This window comes from Apis florea, unplaced genomic scaffold, assembly GCF_048593485.1.
Source record: "Apis florea isolate Af1SG1 unplaced genomic scaffold, ASM4859348v1 contig_3791_pilon, whole genome shotgun sequence".
Taxonomy (NCBI): Eukaryota; Metazoa; Arthropoda; class Insecta; order Hymenoptera; family Apidae; genus Apis; species Apis florea.
This window is the reverse complement of record NW_028256855.1, coordinates 268,287-286,962: the sequence shown is the minus strand read 5'-3', so window position 1 is coordinate 286,962 and position 18,676 is coordinate 268,287. Positions and strand designations below refer to the sequence as shown.

The 18,676-nt window shown below is 31.0% G+C and overlaps 5 protein-coding genes and 2 long non-coding RNA genes across 7 annotated transcripts in view; 5 read left to right on the top strand and 2 right to left on the bottom strand.

Annotated features, from left to right (window-relative positions):
- The window catches only part of Adsl (adenylosuccinate lyase), a 28,035-nt gene that overhangs the window by 6,659 nt on the left and 2,700 nt on the right, over positions 1 to 18,676 (bottom strand). The window lies entirely within an intron of this gene.
- LOC147656385 (uncharacterized) lies at positions 16 to 1,174 on the top strand. Its single transcript, XM_086915521.1, has 4 exons — positions 16 to 221; positions 303 to 461; positions 736 to 874; positions 957 to 1,174. The coding sequence occupies exons 1-4, from the start codon at positions 153 to 155 to the stop codon at positions 1,040 to 1,042; spliced, it is 453 nt and encodes a 150-aa protein (XP_086771647.1). The 5' UTR covers positions 16 to 152; the 3' UTR covers positions 1,043 to 1,174.
- On the top strand, positions 1,479 to 3,890 carry LOC147656384 (uncharacterized). Its single transcript, XM_086915522.1, has 4 exons — positions 1,479 to 1,778; positions 2,592 to 2,753; positions 2,883 to 3,001; positions 3,127 to 3,890. Exons 1-4 carry the CDS (start codon positions 1,692 to 1,694, stop codon positions 3,239 to 3,241), a joined length of 483 nt encoding a protein of 160 aa, XP_086771648.1. The 5' UTR covers positions 1,479 to 1,691; the 3' UTR covers positions 3,242 to 3,890.
- Positions 5,936 to 11,021, top strand: LOC100867447 (uncharacterized). The gene is made up of 4 exons (XM_003694997.4): positions 5,936 to 6,606; positions 7,114 to 7,323; positions 7,635 to 7,817; positions 9,507 to 11,021. Exons 2-4 carry the CDS (start codon positions 7,231 to 7,233, stop codon positions 9,735 to 9,737), a joined length of 507 nt encoding a protein of 168 aa, XP_003695045.1. The 5' UTR covers positions 5,936 to 6,606; positions 7,114 to 7,230; the 3' UTR covers positions 9,738 to 11,021.
- Positions 11,070 to 12,818, bottom strand: LOC147656382 (uncharacterized). Its single transcript, XR_015294531.1, has 2 exons — positions 12,350 to 12,818; positions 11,070 to 11,556 (listed from the first exon to the last, which is right to left on the bottom strand). It is a non-coding gene; the product is annotated as an uncharacterized LOC147656382 (long non-coding RNA).
- On the top strand, positions 11,789 to 12,710 carry LOC147656383 (uncharacterized). Its single transcript, XR_015294530.1, has 3 exons — positions 11,789 to 11,959; positions 12,362 to 12,516; positions 12,583 to 12,710. It is a non-coding gene; the product is annotated as an uncharacterized LOC147656383 (long non-coding RNA).
- LOC105735882 (uncharacterized) lies at positions 12,913 to 17,947 on the top strand. The gene is made up of 12 exons (XM_031917386.2): positions 12,913 to 13,242; positions 13,742 to 13,908; positions 14,127 to 14,266; positions 14,677 to 14,791; positions 15,379 to 15,969; positions 16,306 to 16,389; positions 16,477 to 16,549; positions 16,645 to 16,719; positions 16,823 to 16,921; positions 17,037 to 17,114; positions 17,181 to 17,390; positions 17,469 to 17,947. The coding sequence occupies exons 1-11, from the start codon at positions 13,057 to 13,059 to the stop codon at positions 17,250 to 17,252; spliced, it is 1,680 nt and encodes a 559-aa protein (XP_031773246.2). The 5' UTR covers positions 12,913 to 13,056; the 3' UTR covers positions 17,253 to 17,390; positions 17,469 to 17,947.

Here is an 18,676-nt window from a genome sequence, read left to right as displayed (position 1 = left end):
GTTAAAGCATAGAGTTAATAGCGTAGCAGCAGAGTGAACAGAGTTATTTGTTCAAATGGAATTTCGAGAATATTTCGATGGGAGGAAGATCGATTTTATTTCGTCCAATATCAAATTTTCAATCGACTCAAAGTTAGTTTGATGTGACAAACATGAATATATGGAAATATTTACGTCACTTACTTAAGGATTTCAGTTATCTGCTGAAAATACACAAGCTGGTAAAATAATAATCTTCCATTCAAGTAATCACTCTAGTAAAATCTATTGATCCAAAAATTAATATCTATCCATATTTTTAGATCATAGCTGGGGTATGTATATACGAATTGTTGAAGCACAGAGAATATATGATACCAAGATGGCTGTGGGTCATTTATTGCATCGACTCTTGCACGTACTCTATCGTCTATATTTCCATAGGGTTGACTCATATGTTCGAGAAGTCTCGTAAATTGCCAGTTAGTTTTAACCTTAATTTTATTCTTGATTAAAATAAATCGTATAAAATTTAAAAAATAAAATCATTTCAGGTTATACGAGTGATACTTTGAAGTAATTACACAGAAATCAAGCGTGTGTACATATTTAATTTTTGAAACTTACACTTTATACACGAATCAAATTCTATGGTTTTTTTAAATTTTATATAATTCTCAAAATTATTTTCTCAAACTTGACTGAAAGGAAATTTCATCATTTGAACAAATGTATAACAAATATTCTCGTTTATAGGAATTGATATATTTCACTATTGGAGTTGTTTTCCACTTAATAGGTGGAATAAGTGGTATTCTAAGAGCAAGTTATATAGAAGATGTAGATGAAGTTGACGCAACGAGAAGCGAATTCAAAATTGGCGTATTATTATTGGGTAATTCTGCCTCTTACATCTTGTTCGAAATTATTTTTTATCGATGTTTTAAACCTTTCATCTTTCTTTTTTTTTTTTTCAGCTAATTTTGTTGTGCTATTTTGCGAAGCTGCTTATTTAGGTTATTCGCAATTTTCGAAAAAGGAAGAATCCACAGCGTCTAATTAGAAATATATATATATATATATATAAAAATATATATATAAAAAAATAAACATTCAAACATAATTAATATTTTATGATTTTATATTAATTATTTTAAAATTAATATTTGAATAAATATTTTATTTTATACTTTCATATTCTGAAGTTTGTTTCAGTTCAAAAATATAATAATTTCAAAGTATTTATATTTATATATTTTATGAAGTGGAAATATAAAAAAAACCATTCGACCATTTATCATCCAACAAATAATAATATAATAATAGCGATCGATGATTTATTTTTATACTATTTTTATGTTCGAATTAATTTATTTAATTTTAATTAAAATAATAATTCACGTTGATTTTTAAAATGTTAAATAATAAGATTGAAATACTGAATTTTAAATTAAGTTGGTCACAATAAGAAAACACATTAATTAAATTAAAAATTAAATTTCCAGCAAGCAACATTTTCTAGTGATACATTTCAATTTCTACGTGACGATTTAATCGATGACAAGAAAAATCGATTCTTGAAACGCTCAAACTTCCGGTGTATTCAATCAAAGAGGAAGAAACAAAACGTTATTGAAAACTTTTCATCGTATCTGTCGATCGAAGAGTTTTATAAATATCGAATTTTCAATAAAAGGATATTTCTGAGAAATATGGGTAACATAACATCACCGATTCGCAATATATTAAACGCGTGGACAGTCGATAAGAAATTACTGTTATGGAGAATATTATCCGTAGTACGATTTTAATACTTATTTAGTATTGTGATATATCGATTACAGAAATTGGTGCTAATATTATCGGTATTTATTTTAAACACAACGAATGATTATATATATATATATATATATTTTTTAAGTCGAATTCATAACATTCCTTATATCCAGAAAATCTTTAATCCTCCTTGAATTCATTTAGATGACAAATAGAAAGGATTAATTAGAAAGAGTTTTTTTTTTTTTTTTTTAATCTTTGATAACCTAGAGAATTGGAAAAATTTAAATAAATAAGTAAAAGATAATTGGATAATAAAAATTTAAAAATAGATATTACTATATATCCGAGTGAAAATTTGTGAAAATTTTCGTTACGTATCAATTTCATTTGATTTTGAAGTTGTAAAAATTGTAGGCTACGCACAAAAAAGCACAAGAAAGTAAATCACCAGATGATAGTTATCTCGAAGGTGTACAATTGAAATCTTTATGACTCACACATGACTCAACGATGACCAGTTGTGAATTAAGTGCAAATTTCATAATTCATTTAACGTTTCGTTAAATCTCGACTGATACTTTAAGTTAAAAAAATATTCGCAACAATTTGATTCAAGTTATTCGAGAATATTATTCAATTTTATACACGTGTAAGAATTTTCAGAATTTTGATAAAGAGTTAACTACTTCTTTATCCAGAATCATCTCTCATTAACAATCGATCAATGATAATCATAAAACGATCGAAATTTAAATGAACACGACTCGTACGTAAAAATCCATAATTATATCGTTTCTTTTTTTTTTTTTTTTTTTTCTATAAATCTTTTACAGTTGTGTTGCGTAGCGGGCACCGCGATATACATGCGCCCATTGGAACCGTATCTCGACGCTCCGATTTTTGGTGTTTTGGTACCAACTTTTATATCGGGCTATATCATCGTCCACTCGATCGAAATTTTCATCTTGATCGTAAAAAAGGAGTATGTCTTTCTCGTGAGTAAGTGGAAAGTGAAATGTAAAAATTAGGATAGAGTAAAAAATATAAATAATCTATAAAAAAAGAAGAAAAAAGAAAAAAAAGGAAAAAAAAAAAGAAAAAAAAAATGAACGATTTATAAACAGGAAATATGTTTCGTTGTAATTGGAGGGATGGGATGTATAATATGTGGCACGTATCAGCTTCTCAAATGGGTCAACTGGATAATTACTATTCTTCACGAGGAGCATAGCGAGGATTACAAGTACGTATAACGAAATTTTTCTCACATTGCATGATATAATAATAATAATATAGAATTTAATCCAACAACTCGTGCAACTCGTACGAGTAATAGAAGATAAATAAAATTGTCCTCCCGATTTCCAGCATACCGGAATTCATATTGGCCCTGATCTTCTTGTTCCAATTCGCCAGCTCCTGCGCTGTGCTGGTTCATCGTGCCGTACAAATGCGCGAATACATGGATCGAACGCTTTCATAATGCTTGGAGAGACGGGGTGGAGGAAGAAGGGGAGGAGAGAGAGGAGAGGAAGAATATATATTATTTAAAAATATATATCGACGAAATTTTGTTTCGAATCGTTTAAAAAAAAAAAAAAAAAAGAAAATGATTTGTAAATATATTTTTATTTCGAGAAATATTGGGATATCTGTATGATATGAAAATATTGAGGGAGGCTCGATGATGAAACTCGATCAAGTTCCCTTGACGATGTGAAAAAAGAATTCGCGAGAGAATTGAAGAATTTGAGAAATTACGAATCGAGAGAGAAGGCGAATGTGTCGGAAGACAGGCGAGGGCATTGAAGTCGAAAAGGATTGGAAACGTTGGCCACGATATGCATCATCAATTAATCTACTTGACCCCGTAATTATCGTGGATGACCGGTACAATCGGTACACCCACGATCCGGATACATAATCGCGTTAATTATGAGTGCTGCTTGTAATTTAACTTCACAGGGCGCGACTCGACGTTAATAAAAATAAATTGGAAACATTGGGGAGAGAGAGAGAGAGAGAGAGAGAAAGAGAAAGAGAATAGGGAACGATAACACGGAAAAAGAAATCGATGTAACAAGCATATTAATTTTCTATACAATAATAAAAATTATTTTGTTTTTTGAGAATTATATATTTTATTTTCAAGATTCGGGAATTTATTTTTTCAGAAGAAGATTATGGTAAATTTAGAAATTTTTATTTCCTCTCAATAAAAATTTGACTCGTTCTTTTCGTTTCAGCTCAGGAGAATTTCGAGAATTAACTCTTGGATCGCGATAGAATATAGATTTGTTTCTATACGCAAGATTGAAATTTTCTTTTTTCACTCTTTTGAAGCGTAATTTTTTAAAGTGGAAAAATTATGGTGGTTCAAGATCGATAGAAGGATTGCATAATCAAATCTAATGAAGACCAGGCCGCACCTACTGACCTAGCGAACACGTGATTTTTCAGTACGCATAATCGTGAATGTATTTGTATAAAGATATTTGCGCATACATAAGTAATTGTGTTCAGATGCGTTACACACGTCGCATATGTATGCAGTATAGTTTTTCTGTAATACGAGTAGCGAAAACTGTATTACGCAATTAGAAAATAATCTGTTGTAAGTTTAGGTTTAGGTCGAATCGTTCGTGATAATACATCTTTTGAGTTTTATTAATTTTAAGTTGAATGCAAAATTTTCATTTTTTTTTTTTCGCATATTTATTTTAACTTGTTGTTTTTCGTTCGTAGAATCGTAATTTGTCTTGCAAATTCATAAGAAAGCATTTCTTATATTGATTTGACCATTCGTTTCATATTTATCGTGGCAAAAAGTCGGCAATTTATCCCTATCTCGTTTCAATATTCACACTGCGCATTTACCGTGTCACGGTCGCGATCTTATAACTTTCTATAAGTAGTTTTTAGTCGGTAGTTAAGCATGGAGCGTACTAATTTATAATTTTCTTTATATAGAGTCAAATTATCCTTCTTGTCCATTCTGCACGTTCCAATTAAATTACTATGTAAGGGAAAAAGAAGTTTTTCAAAGTACGTTGCAAGAACACTTGGAAATTCACAACAAGTGGAAATTTTTTTTTTCACCTACATTTTCTACTTTTTACAGGAGAACAATTTCAAAATCAACGGGAAAATCCATTTTTCTCCATCTGTTCAATTACTGCAACATCCATATATTCTCTATCGAAATCAATCTCTCAATCTGTCTGGGACAAACCGTTTAATAATTGATGCTAATTCTCCTCTAATTTATTCAAGAAAAGTATATTTGCTGTGTCGTACGTAATACGATACCCACGATATGAAATCGAGAAAAAAGGAGTCGTAGAGAAATTATTTCGCAACGAGTAACACGATTCGAGCCAGGAATCGATTTAAAGATCGATTTTTCGACCCGCCTTCGATCGTGTATTTTCCGTTCATGCGTGTTTAATCGGTCTGCCCGCAAGGTTTTTGCACACATCCGCAATGCACACAAGTCCAAGCAAAATTATACACCGTGAGTCATGTGATGTACAGCATGCAACGATGCATACCTTCCAACAGCACGTGCTCGTGAATTAAATCTCGCAGTTACCTTGCCCTTCGTCACAGACTCCAATTACTGAAACCATTTTTTCTTCCCCCCTTTTTCTTTTTTCGCAACTCTGAGTTTCAAGGCGTTGTGTTGGATTCTTTTCTTTTACACGATCGAGAGAAATTCCTTTGAAGGAAAGATAAATTTTATTTTGTCAATATTTTGCCAAAAGATGAATTGATTTCACAATTGATTTTAATCGAGCAGCCTTAATTCTTGACTTGACTTGAGACTTAACACTTGAATTTTGAATAATATAGAACAGAACTTTTCATCTGTTACACAATTATATAATTAAACAATTATACACATTGTTTACAACACTCGTTCCCCAAGTGTTCAAACACATAATTGCGTCGATCATCCGTCTATCTAATTACCAGTCTCGATTCGAAGCGTCGTTTTTCAAAAATTTACCAACTTCGAATCGAGCCCCCACGATAAAAGGAATTTCGCAATTCACAAAGAGGCAACGCTCCTCGACCAATTTAACCCAGAAAAAGAAGCCTCGCCCACTGTCCAATTATTCTCTCCTCCTCGGCGCGGTCCTCCACCATAAAACTACGACAACAAACTAAAAGCATTGTATCCCCGACCAAACTCGATAAATTCTCTTTCCACGAACGAAGCAGAGAGCAGGAAATGCACGTACGTTACGTAAGAAACGCGTAGTTTCCTCGGGAAATTGAAAACTGTCCTTTGTCGGAAGCAGAGGAGAAGGGAGGGGGAAGAAATACCGAGCGATCCGTGTCGATTAGGCGTGTTTTGGAAATAGAGTGGTGTGGATCGTTTTTCGCTAGATTGTACACCAGTGACACGATAGGAAGACAGACGGTGAACCTGGTCGTAACAAAGTCGGCAAACGCCTGCGCAACTCGTAACAACTCGTACGGCGACGTAGGCTCGTGTTGTGTCACGGTTGGCGTTCCAGTTTAACTTCGTCCGCCACACGGTGTAGAGCTGCGTGTTTCTCTTCCACGACGATCGCTTTGTCGCTTGTGTGTCAATTGCGAGGTAACGATCGAGCCATCGTAAGTGTAAATACGAAGAAGATTTCTCTCTTTCTCTCTCGTTCGTGTGACTCGGTTTGGCGAGGTTTGAAGCGAATTAAAGTAAGGTTATTCGAATCGACTTCGAGAGGAGTAAAGTAAAGTAGAAGTTGGTTTGACAAGTGTTTGCATGTGCAACTTGGAAGAGATATCCGTGTATAAGTCCACGTGGATGGTGAGGAACCAAGAGCGTATTTGTTGAGGAAGGTGAGTCGTTTGCATGGAAGGACTTTTGTTTGATTAAATTGATTGATTTTCGACGGAATTAAAATTAAATTCGTTGCGCACTGTCGCTTTTACGTTTAATCGAGTTATTGCGCGTGTGTTTATTGAAGAATCGTTCTTCTTTCGTTTATAAAACTTTGTTTGCAAAATATTCTAGGAAAGAGAAACGCGATTCTTATAATTCGTAGTGTATTTACTCTGTCATTGAATCACGTTTACTATGATTGCGCAATATTTTATGATTCACAAAATTTCAAGAATGTTAATTGCATACAACTGCATAAACGTTATACGGATATACGATGAACGTTTATAAAATATATAACTTTCAGAGATTTGTAATGTGTCGCAGGAAAAAATCGTTAAATCTTGTTATTTAAATATCGTGCAACAATTATCTACGTAAAATCACTTTCCGTGTCCACGAGGCTTTAATTTATGCACACAGCACTAATTCAGATGTTAATCGTGTTATTTACCATTGTTAAGGTTCAATGTGCTTGTTGAGACGAGATTAAGATCAAAGAGTGGGAAAAATTGATCGTGGACAAAGATTTGAAATCTTTCAAACTGGGTGACGGAAGAGGAAAACATCGTAGAGTCAGAATGGCAGACGAGAGTCAGCAGGAGAGTCAACCTGCGCGTAAAGAGCGGAAAATTATGAATTACTTGCCATTTTCGCTAAAAATTTTGGAAATCGTAAGTAATGATCGATTAATTAATTTTAAAAAAAAGAATAAAAAGAAATTAAAAATTAAGCGTGAAAGAATTATGTAAGTATGCAGTAATGAGATTTATTGTACATTTATTCTTAAAAAGAAATTGATAACTATAAATGTTCTGTTGAATTAATAATGAATTGATCGAGCTGAGAAATAAGAATTTCGAAAAGCAATGTTTTTCTTGAAAATTTATCAACTAATTAATAAGAAACATTTGCTTTTATCTTAGTTATGTCTGATTATGATCTTTGATTTAAATTTGATTAAATTTTCAATTTTGTTCGACAGATACTAGCTGTATTCTCGATCGGATTGATCGTGGATCCATTGAATTCGTTCCAAAAAATATCGATCAGACATTTCAAGCTTGACGATGCTGCGATAATTTACATCACTATCGCTGGTTACATCATAATCAACACGCTTTTCATCATTTGTCAAATATTGGGCGATCGAATACCGAAAAGAACGGTGAGTTAATATATATTTAAATTAACGAGAATAATTAAGAAAATACAGAAGATGTTACAAATTCGTAGCAAAACTTACGTCTATAATTTTTTCTTCAAATTTAAAAAATTTGAAAAAAGTATGAGAGATAAAAATTATTGCGCATACTTTGTCGTGCAATTTTTTATTTCTATACGATTAGAAAAAAGGGATTGCATGACACGTTTAATGACAATGCGATGGATAAAACGTCACAATCAAGGGATCGCGTGACAAAAGGACGAATAATATAGATTCACTTCCTACATTCAGTGTTTTAGGCGTAAATCTACTAGCAAGGTCGAAGTTTCCGGCAGCAAGTCTCTCGAGGAAGAGTACTATTTGCACGAATAGCAATAAATCGTTAATAGAGTAAAGATATTTATTGGTAAATGAAAATTTATTTTAATAATTTTTACTTTGGATATTTTATATTTTCAGATTCTGTAATTTTACATAAATTATTTATCCAATAATTGATTGCGTCTTTTGTGTGACTATAGTGTAAAACTTTTCATTTCGAAATGTGTACAAAATTATTTGTCACATCGTAACGTGCAAGAAAAGAAATTTCTATTTTAACAAGTTGAAACAACCTTTAAATTGAACAAAGAAAAATTTTTTTTAAACAATTTGTGATACAACTGTCCGATTTTCGAATAATTTTTTAAAGAAGTAAATCTCTCTAATAATTAAATCCATAATCAATGCCAATTTCCTAAGTTTCTAGGAATAGAACATTCATCAAGGATTTTTAGTACGAGCTCGTTAAATATTCAAGGTATAAAATGAAGGCTTGTTTCTCATGGCTCATAAATGACATTGAACGAGCAAGCTAAATAATTGTATCGATTCACATTTGATATTATTTATGAATTATAATTTTACGGGTCATTAGGAACCGATTAAATCTCTCCCCCCCACAGTTAATTCCATTTTAATGAGTCTATCATTTCGAAATACCATTTAAAAATTCTATATTGTATATCTTTCGTTTCGAATTATCAACATATTAGATTATCGAAATTATTAAAAAATTAAAAATCGTATCGCCACTATAATCTGCCCAGAGCACACTTTCAACCTAATCGTTCCAAATCTACGCACGTGTGTTCCGTTCTTGTTCGATTGAAATTCATAACTTATCAACTTCCCATACGGTTTATCGGCCACCTACTTTTCGACATTTATGTTCGACAAACGATCTGGGACTGGTTGTTTCGAGACACGCGATAATTATTGTCGTTCGTATCACACAGGCGTGATAACGCGAAGAATAATTGCCGTGTTTGAAAGTGAACGACACCGTGGCCTCTTTTTCCATGGTGCAAGGAACTTTTATTTACACAAAAAATTTTTTCCCTCTTTTAAAGTAACATACAGACGATTGCATCTAAAAATTATTTTTCAAACGGATCCATCCTAATCGGATTTTCACTTAAGATTGTGAAATCATTCATAAAATATAATGCCAAATAATATTCGTGCATCTTTAAACAGGCGCATAATTGGAAAATTTTAATTTATTTATTATTGTAAAAGTTTTAAATATTTACACTATTAAAAATCACAATTCGTATAGTTTCTATTTCTTCACGATCCTTGAAAAATATAAGTAAAAGTGAATCCTTGATCTCGAGTCACGTGATGATCGATCTGCTCTGATTGCAGTTAGTAATATTTTCCTCGGTTGGGGCGCTTCTGCACATCGTCGCTGGGAGCGTAATTGTTTATAATTGGAGGAAGATTCTCGGCCCTTATTACAACAACAATGAATTCTATCCGAGCAAGCAGTACGTGGACATGTTCATATCTGGGGCCGTGTTCACGTTTGCAAACGTGGTTGTTTTTATTTTAGAAATTTTCTTCATCATCAAGTTCTCGTCGAAAAGCACAGAGTGAAAATTTCGAAAGGACCGGGAAAAGAGGAAAATATTTTTTGCAAAGATTTATACACTTAATGAATAAGTTATTAATAATTCAGAAAAGTATGAGTATCATTTAATGTTAATGTAAATTTATCGAGAAGGAGGAGATCAAAGAATTATTTGTTGTAAGGAATAATGATTAATTTTTGACGACGTTTAATGATTTTAGGAGTTGAGGAACATTTTTCTAGAACGTATATAAGAGTGTGAATGGTGAGTGTGTAAAATGTATCATAGTTGATAGGAGAAATTTTATTTTATCGCAATAATAATAAGTACTTTTGGAGAACGGTAGTTGCAAGAAATTATAGAATAAAGAAGAGAATCGAAGAACGATGATTTTCCACCAAATGTGTTCTACACGATACATGATTGAAAAATAATATGAAAAAAAAAAAAAAAAAAAAAAAAAGAAACGATGTACACCGAAAAATCCATTCTAAAAATAATTCACAAGCCAAATAATATTTAAAGATTAATTGTAAGTCTTGATTCCGTCCAATTTTTAAAATAAGCACATAGGTTAAGTAATACTTGATTAGATATAAGTTAAATATAGAAAATGTACAAATAAAGTAACAAATGAATTGTACTTTTTAGAAAATTAGATTTTACGAAACATAGCTTTAAAAATGATTAGGATGATAATATTTAGAATTGATAATTTCGTAGAATTTTTAGTTTGCATATTTCGATTATCAATTTTTTAGAAATACAGTAAATTTAATAATAGAGAGAACTAATATCCAAAGATTTTCTACGTATACAAAATATTATTATATACTTTTAAGGAAGATTAAGAACACTGAAAAAAAAAAATACGAATAAAAAATATTAAATATTACTTATAATCCAAAGTTTGTTGTACGATTAGTTGTAGAATTGTATGTATAATAATATTATATATATTTCTTATTCTCATTATACATTTTATATATGCAACAAATCTCAGAATTGCCATGAATATTCTTCTAGATAATTAATATATAGAGAATTATACTTTTTATATACTTGATAATCGTAATTAAAAATAAGACCAAAAATTAAAATTTGCCTTTATAAATATTTATCGATTTATAGATCTATTTATATAGATTTAACAAAAATGAACGTCTCTTTATCAAAATATATTCCGTCCAATTATTCGCAATGAAAGATGTTCATGCAATCTTTCTTATTAATGTTTCGAAATTTTTGTAACATAATTTTATAAGTGAAATGTAAGATGTATCAATAAAGAGTTAAAATATATATGTAATTTATATCGTATAATGCACATACGAAACAATGGAAAAATAGTAGAAAAATTTTATCGATTAATTTTATTAATCATGTATATCGTCGTGAAAATTTGTGAAAATTTTTTGCGAAAGAAAAAATATTTCAATCAAATTCCTTTTTTTTTTTCTCTCTCTTTCAACTTTACAACATTATTAATCAATCGAGGAACCAACTTAACTTGATACAATCTGAAGATAACTCTTCCTCTGTATATTCACGATGTCGGAAGAAAATTGCAAATCTATCGATACATCGTGATGCATCGATATAACAATAAACAAATAAACTGAAATACACGTGAAATATGTGGCGAAGGAATAATAAAGGTTCGTTCGATGACAGAAAACTTGATAAAACTTCATAAAACCAAGTGATAATGCACTCCAATCCCAGAGAAGGTGAAATCATCTTTCAATTATTAATCTCCTTCCTTCTAATTTTCATCATTTCCTTTCCAATAACGAACATTTTTTTTTTTTCAAACTTTCCAAATGTAGACGCTTATAAAATATCTGAAAGGAATAAGAGAGTTAAAAAGATCAAAAAAATCAACAAATGTGTACAATTAGTAATAAGGCCACTCAGAATTATTCAATTTGTGAGTATCAGTTGAAAAGGGGAAAAAAAAAAAAAAAAAAAAGAAAAAGAGGAAAAAAAAAGGAAATAGAATAAAATAAAAATTAACTCGATACACGATACGATACGTTGCCCCAAAAATTAAATGTGTATGTGTGTGTTGATTAGCTAGTGGTATTGCTGATGTTTGTACTTGTCGTTTATGCGATTACGTTATCCGAGGCCGATCTTCAAAGCTTAACGTATATTTTACTCATCGTCCTGTCTGGAGCCTACCTTATCGCGCTCTCCATTGATCTAATTAGCCAATTCGGAGGAGGAGAATTGGGCGGGATACCGGTAAGAAATTTTCTAACAAATTGAAAAATTAAATTTAAATTTTCGTCTCTACGTGAGAATATCACTATATATTGCGGATATTTATGAAAACTGTATATTTTCTCGTTACGAGGATAAAGGATGTCGTATACGTAAAGAAATGTGTGCAAAAGATTTTCAATTGTTCATACGCAATCGATTTTTAATATCTCTATATAACGTTCGATTATTAAACGTTAAATTTATGTAATAGGAATTGTTGTATACAATTAAAAGAATTATTTCGCTTGGAAAATAATTTTTAAGAAATTATTACTTTTGCGTCCCTTCTTCGTTTCATAAATATTCGCACAAGACAAAATGCATGATATTCGGGACAAGGTACATACAAAATTTTCTAACAACTAATACCTTTAATTGCAGATATTTCTGTTCACGTTACTGGGCACGATATTATTCGCCGTAACTGGAATTCTTTTGTTACTTTTTACGTTTACTCCGTGGTACATATTAACGGTAGCGTGTCTTTCCGTTTTCATGTTCATTCTCTTTGTGATCCAATTAGCACTCATACTGATGTAAGTTTCCACGTTTTATATCGAAATTATAAAGTTTTCCAACGCTGTATGTTATCTTGTTGCCAGATTTTGGAAACGTAACTGTAATATCTGCCAAGTGTGCTCTCCCCTGTGCGAGGTAAGTGTCTAGTGCGAGAACAATTTTTTAAAGAATCTCTTATCTTTAAGAGAATTTGTAATGTAAACAAACTTACATAAAAATAAAAAAAAAAAAACTTTAAAAATACCTATCATCTTTCGTGATGAAACCGGACGTTCCTGTGACAAGATGTATATTTAATATTCACGTGTAATGTATTATTACGCAATATGGCGTAAGTATGAAAGTATCAAGGCAAGAATAGGATGATTTAAATAAAAAAGAAAAAATTGCAATCGGTTTAAAATTCATTTCAAGATACATATAATTTCTGAACGATATCAATTTTTACAATTATACTCTAATATTTAATGTAACTAGTTCGAAGTAATCTATGTTCCTGGAGTGTCGCGTTTCTTTTAAGGTGTATCTCTACAATCTAGACGGTCAAACATGACCTAATGACCAGCGTGAGCCAGATCAAATTATACGACGACGGCCAAGAGGTTGATCACACTTTCAGAAAAGTTGCACAGGCAAACCGGCGACAATACATGGATTCTTCAATCAGCGCTCAGAAATTATGCCACGTGGATGCTGCTGACATTCAAACGGAACATTATCCGATAGCGATAGCACAAAATCAGGTAAAAATAAGCTCAATATCTATATTTATATCAAACACAGATTAATTGTTCGAACTAATTTCTTTAAAATTTCTCCACTTCTCGTTGCCAAGAAATGATGGATACTTTTATTGTTATTTTTGATTACAGATAAGAAGAGACATTTGTTCGTCCCATATTTTATCTTGTTGAAAATTGAAACGTAACATTTGTATATAATTAATTCCTTATATTAAAGTTATTTAAAATTTATCTTATTTAATATTCTGTGTAATATTCGAAATCTAGATACTGGACAATTTTGTCAAATATTATTCGATATTAAAATAGATCGAGATCTATTGAATGTTGAACAGGAAGAAAATAATTGAAATATATAGGACTAAACAATTGAATTTTGATTTTACAAATATACGATTAAAAGGACATTTATTCCTACGTTGTTACGTTTTTGTAAAAATATTTCCTTATTATTTTTTTTATCAATCTACTTTACTAATTCGATAAATTGTGTGATCAGACTCTTCAAGAAATGAGAGAGATGGACGTGCAAACATTGAGCAAGTGTGAGCTGTGCCATCAACAGATACAACTTTGCGCAAGTTCCTCAGCTTTGATCAAGAATCAATTTCAATGCGCAACTTGTCCCGCGTTTATACAGCTTTTTAAAGGAATGTCTTGTTCAAAGTTAGTTAAATTAATTTTCTTATTCGTTTCATTTTTTTTTTTTTTTATAATAATTCTTCAAAAATTATTTCATTATCACACATTCATTTTTCGCGAATGAATTTTAAAAATTTTCTTTGAGATTATTAATCGTAAAATCGACGATTCCTGACTGAACGAATGTTAAAATTATTTCTTCTTTCTATATAAATAAATATTTCGTTGACGATCGGTTGTAGATGTGTTACAGGTATGATGCAGACGTCACGACAGAACCGGCAGCTGCAGGTACACCAACCGAAATTTGACAGGGAAACGATGAAGGGAAGAAATTTGATACGACCCACGAAGAGAAAGAATTCCGGCGAAATGTTGACGAGTGAGAAAGCTCGTAAACTCGATCAGGTTGCGAATTTAGGGGTTCAGTTTTAATTTGAGAGAGTTAATCTTACAGTATCAATTAATATCATTATAATATACATTTTTATCTTTCGATGTTAATAAAATATTTGAAGAGATGTGATAAATATACGAATGAAACTTGTGAAACAAGTGATTATTTCTTCGATATGAAAAAAAAAAAAAATAAAAACAAAAATGAACGAATAAACGAAACATGAAATGACGTATATCAATGTATAAAAAAATCGAGCACATCGAGATTATTTATCGAATTAAGAATATGCATATTATATTGTACGGTAGAATTTTTGTTATTAAAAAAACAAAAAAAAAAAAAAATGGACGGGTCCTCCGAGACTTTAATTCCAAATGTTCGTTTTTTCGAAGGTGGCCAGCAACAAGATTTGAAAGATTGCTCATCAATGATCACCAAACTCACTCTCGCTTCGTGCTGTGCCCCGTCGGAAAAAACTCACATAACGAGTCAAACTGCATCGAAAACGTAAGGTTTTTTTTTTTTTTAATACAACGATAAATTGTTCCCACGGAGCGAAACTTTCTGTGGGAAAAGAAATTTGAAAAATAATTATCCGCGACGAATCTTTTTGTTTTAATTTGTTAAATTGTATAATCGTATTGTTTTTTTTTTCTTTTGATACGTCGATACGTTTATGACTTTGATAAGTTACAAGGAAATTATTAAGAAGTATATATAAAATCAAAATCATTTAATTTATATTTACATTATTTTTTTTTTTTTTTGACTAAACCTTTGGTAGTAGAAAATTCAAAGAAAAAATTCAAAATCAACTAAGAAATTAATTATTCCTTTAGTGAAAAATTTTCTTTTTCAAAAACTTCCAATAGCAAATAAAACAATAGAGTTTCGTAACTTACATAAATATTAATAATTACCGTGTACCTTCCACGATAATGTGCGAAAGATCTTGTTAAAGTCATTTTATTTACAGACCAAAAGTGTATTGTATACGCATAAATATCAATATCTAGAAAAATTTCGCGAATAATAGTTTTCGAACCTATCATTGACACCTCTTGGGAATTATCCTTCGATTCGTATAATCGTAGAAAAAACAGCAAAGAGAGATTGAAGAGAACGAAACTGATCACGTTGAACAGAGACAGAAAGAAGATAATAAAAGTAAGAAGGTCGAGGACTTCTTCATCGAGTAAGACCTCGCAACAAAACTCCTATTCTCAAATAATTGAAAATGGAAATAAGGTGTTGGAGAACGTGTCCGAAAATTCTATCGTGTTGATACCGGCCAACGATTCGAAATCGGTGGACGAGATCCATAGAATAATGAGCATAGGATGTAAGAACAATCCCCATTCGTCCACCGACTCCAATCGAATGGAGGAACGGTTGCACGAGATAGAAGACACGAATAAGGAGAGAACGTCGCAATCTGACAACGAGACGAGGCTGATCGTAGCGAATAAAAGAGCACCGATCGAGAAGCAAATAGAGATCACGAACGAGTGCCAAGGTACGTGCGACACGATGCATTCGAAGGTCACGATTAAATCGGAAACAAGAACCACGAATTCGAAGAACCCGGGCAAGAATCCTGCAGCAAGGAGGCAACCGCGGAGAAAAATAGAGAAATTGCAGCAAACCGAATTGATAAATAGACGTGAGAATGAAACGCAGACCGTGTAAGAGATGTTTCTTTTTTTTTTTTTACAAGTTTCTTTTTGTCTCGACACGTTCAAGGTGACGTTATGAACTTTTTCAAGAAAAATGCTCGGTTTTTCTTTTCCATTATGTCGTTTATTTTTGCATTTCATTGCTTTTTTTTTTTTTGAATTAAAATTGAAAATCGAATATTATTAATATTCGTCGCCTGGGATATTTGAACGTGTCGAGTATATGTTTGATTATCGATCTTGTAATTCGATCGCATGAAATATCTCCAATTTTAATATGTAAAATGTCAAAGATGCAATAATGAATTTTCTTTCGAATTTTTTTTTTTTTTTTTTTTTTTTTAGAGATGATTTAGAAACATTATCGAGAGGTAAAAGAAGTTACACGAAAGGTCTTCGAAAAAACAGGGTGAAACCTGCCGATGCATCGTAAGAGAATTGATTTTATTAATTCGCTTTTGGAAATAGATATAATTGTTTGTTACAATATTAATAATCCTGTTGTATTATTTTCAGAGGTAGCGATATAAGTATCACGCTTGTGCCATCGTCTAATCCCAACTCGGCACCTTCCATCCATAAAAACAAAGTAATATTATTCTTTAAGCGAACGAAATGAATCAAATTATTATTATAATTCAAGTAACGAAAAATAACGCGCATCAATGGAATTGATTTGTACAGAAACTCGGTCTACAGAACAGCGCTTCGTTGCACGAGAAATACATTAATATTTGCCCAGCTTGTAAAAGGCCGCAGGTTAATTCTGACACTTTATGACACTTTATTTCAATGTAAATTTAAATATATATAACTGTGTATATTATCTTATTATATTATTCGATTTCAAAAAATTCAACAGGTACCCCTGAAGACGCCTCCCTTTCAGTATTACTCCGTTAACAAGGATAAACGAGGACGATTCTATTGCGACAATTGTGCACCCCCAGCCTCGATTAAGGTAAGGTTAAATATTGTTCAAATTGAAATATATATATATATTACGAAACAAAATTTTGTAATCTTAATTTATTATACCGTTTTGCATCACACAAAATTTTTCAAATATTTTATAGGTATCGTTCAAAAGGACGGATCAACAACGTTTAAAATGCTGCACATGCGGCAATTATTTACGTCTAAAGAACAGTCAGGTGGGGAAGTGAATTTTGTCGCGTGTAAATATCTATTTTATTAACGATATATATCACGATTTTCAGACACCTCGATACAAATCTGACCATTGTCCACAGTGTGATTTATCGTTATCACGTAATATTTCATCGACGTAAATTTTTCGATAAACTCGACGAGATATTCATTGTATCATCACACTTAGATAATTAAGGAAGACCAATCCATGTGTACATATAAACGAGAATTTTATACTAAACGATCGTGCGGAAATATAATAGATAGTGTAGTAACAAGTAAGTTGAAAACTTCGAAAAATATCTGTATCGTTTAATCTGTGATTTTTCTTTTAATATAATTTTCATTATTCGTAGATCGGCGCAAAATGCTCAATCACAACAAAAAAAAAAAAAAAATGCATCTTATACAGAACAACATTATTAATCGTGTAAAGTAATTTTTTAATATTCCAAAACATTATTTATTTCTTTAAAAAAAAAATAGTAATAATAATAATGAGAGATCGTTGATTACACGAAATAATTTTTTTTAACAATGTTATATCGCCACAGATGATTGTAAAATATTATAATGTATCATAAAACAGCACTCTGTCTTAAGATTATTTTTAATGAATTTATAATAAATTCTAGTTTCGCTAGGAAATCATCATTATTTTTTTTTTATATGGAACATCATCATCTCACGTGTACAATATTCTTCGCAACGACGATACAAATCATTTTGATCAGAAAAATAAAATACAATAAGCGATAAATTAATTGCTGCAATAATATGCAGCGTGTATTAATCTTTGTAGAAATAAGGAAATACAAAGAATCGGAGCTAGAAAGTTGTTTTAACAATTTTTTCACAGCTTCGAAAAAAAAAAAGAAATTACAAGCATCATTACAAGTACGATTAGAAAATAAAATGGTATATAAAGATCGATTTACATTCTTATGATTACAATAATGATACAAGATATAACGATTGCCCTATTAATTAGCTACCATCATTAATAACCATTATTAATAACCATTGGATTATTAATCTTTGGTATAAAACGAGTTCGTTTGGCACGTCATTGGCACAAGAAATAAATCTTAAATTGTAATAATTAATCATCAGGAACTTCAGCTTATATAAAATTCGAAATTTTTTTCCTTATATATACTTAATTTCATATAAATTTAAGATACGAGCTCAAAAATCAATAAGCATAGGTGTATATATATATATATTTATATATACTTAACAAACAAAACAATCACAAGATTCAGAACACTGATTGGATAAAAGGGGAGAAAAAAAAAAAAAAAACAAATTATCGACACTTTTTTCCAAATACTGATCAATAGCAAAATCGTTCAATTCGATTATGGAGCACTTGGTGTTCCATCCACGATACAATCTGAATATTAAAAAAATTATTGATTAATCCAATTTATCATAAATTTTGCCTTATTCTTCTTTCTCTTAAATCTCTATTTATCGAGATACGAGTAAAAACCAACAAACTCTAAGAAATACTTCCACGAAATATTTCTTTTCCATTTTATTCTTCAACTTATCTATCTTG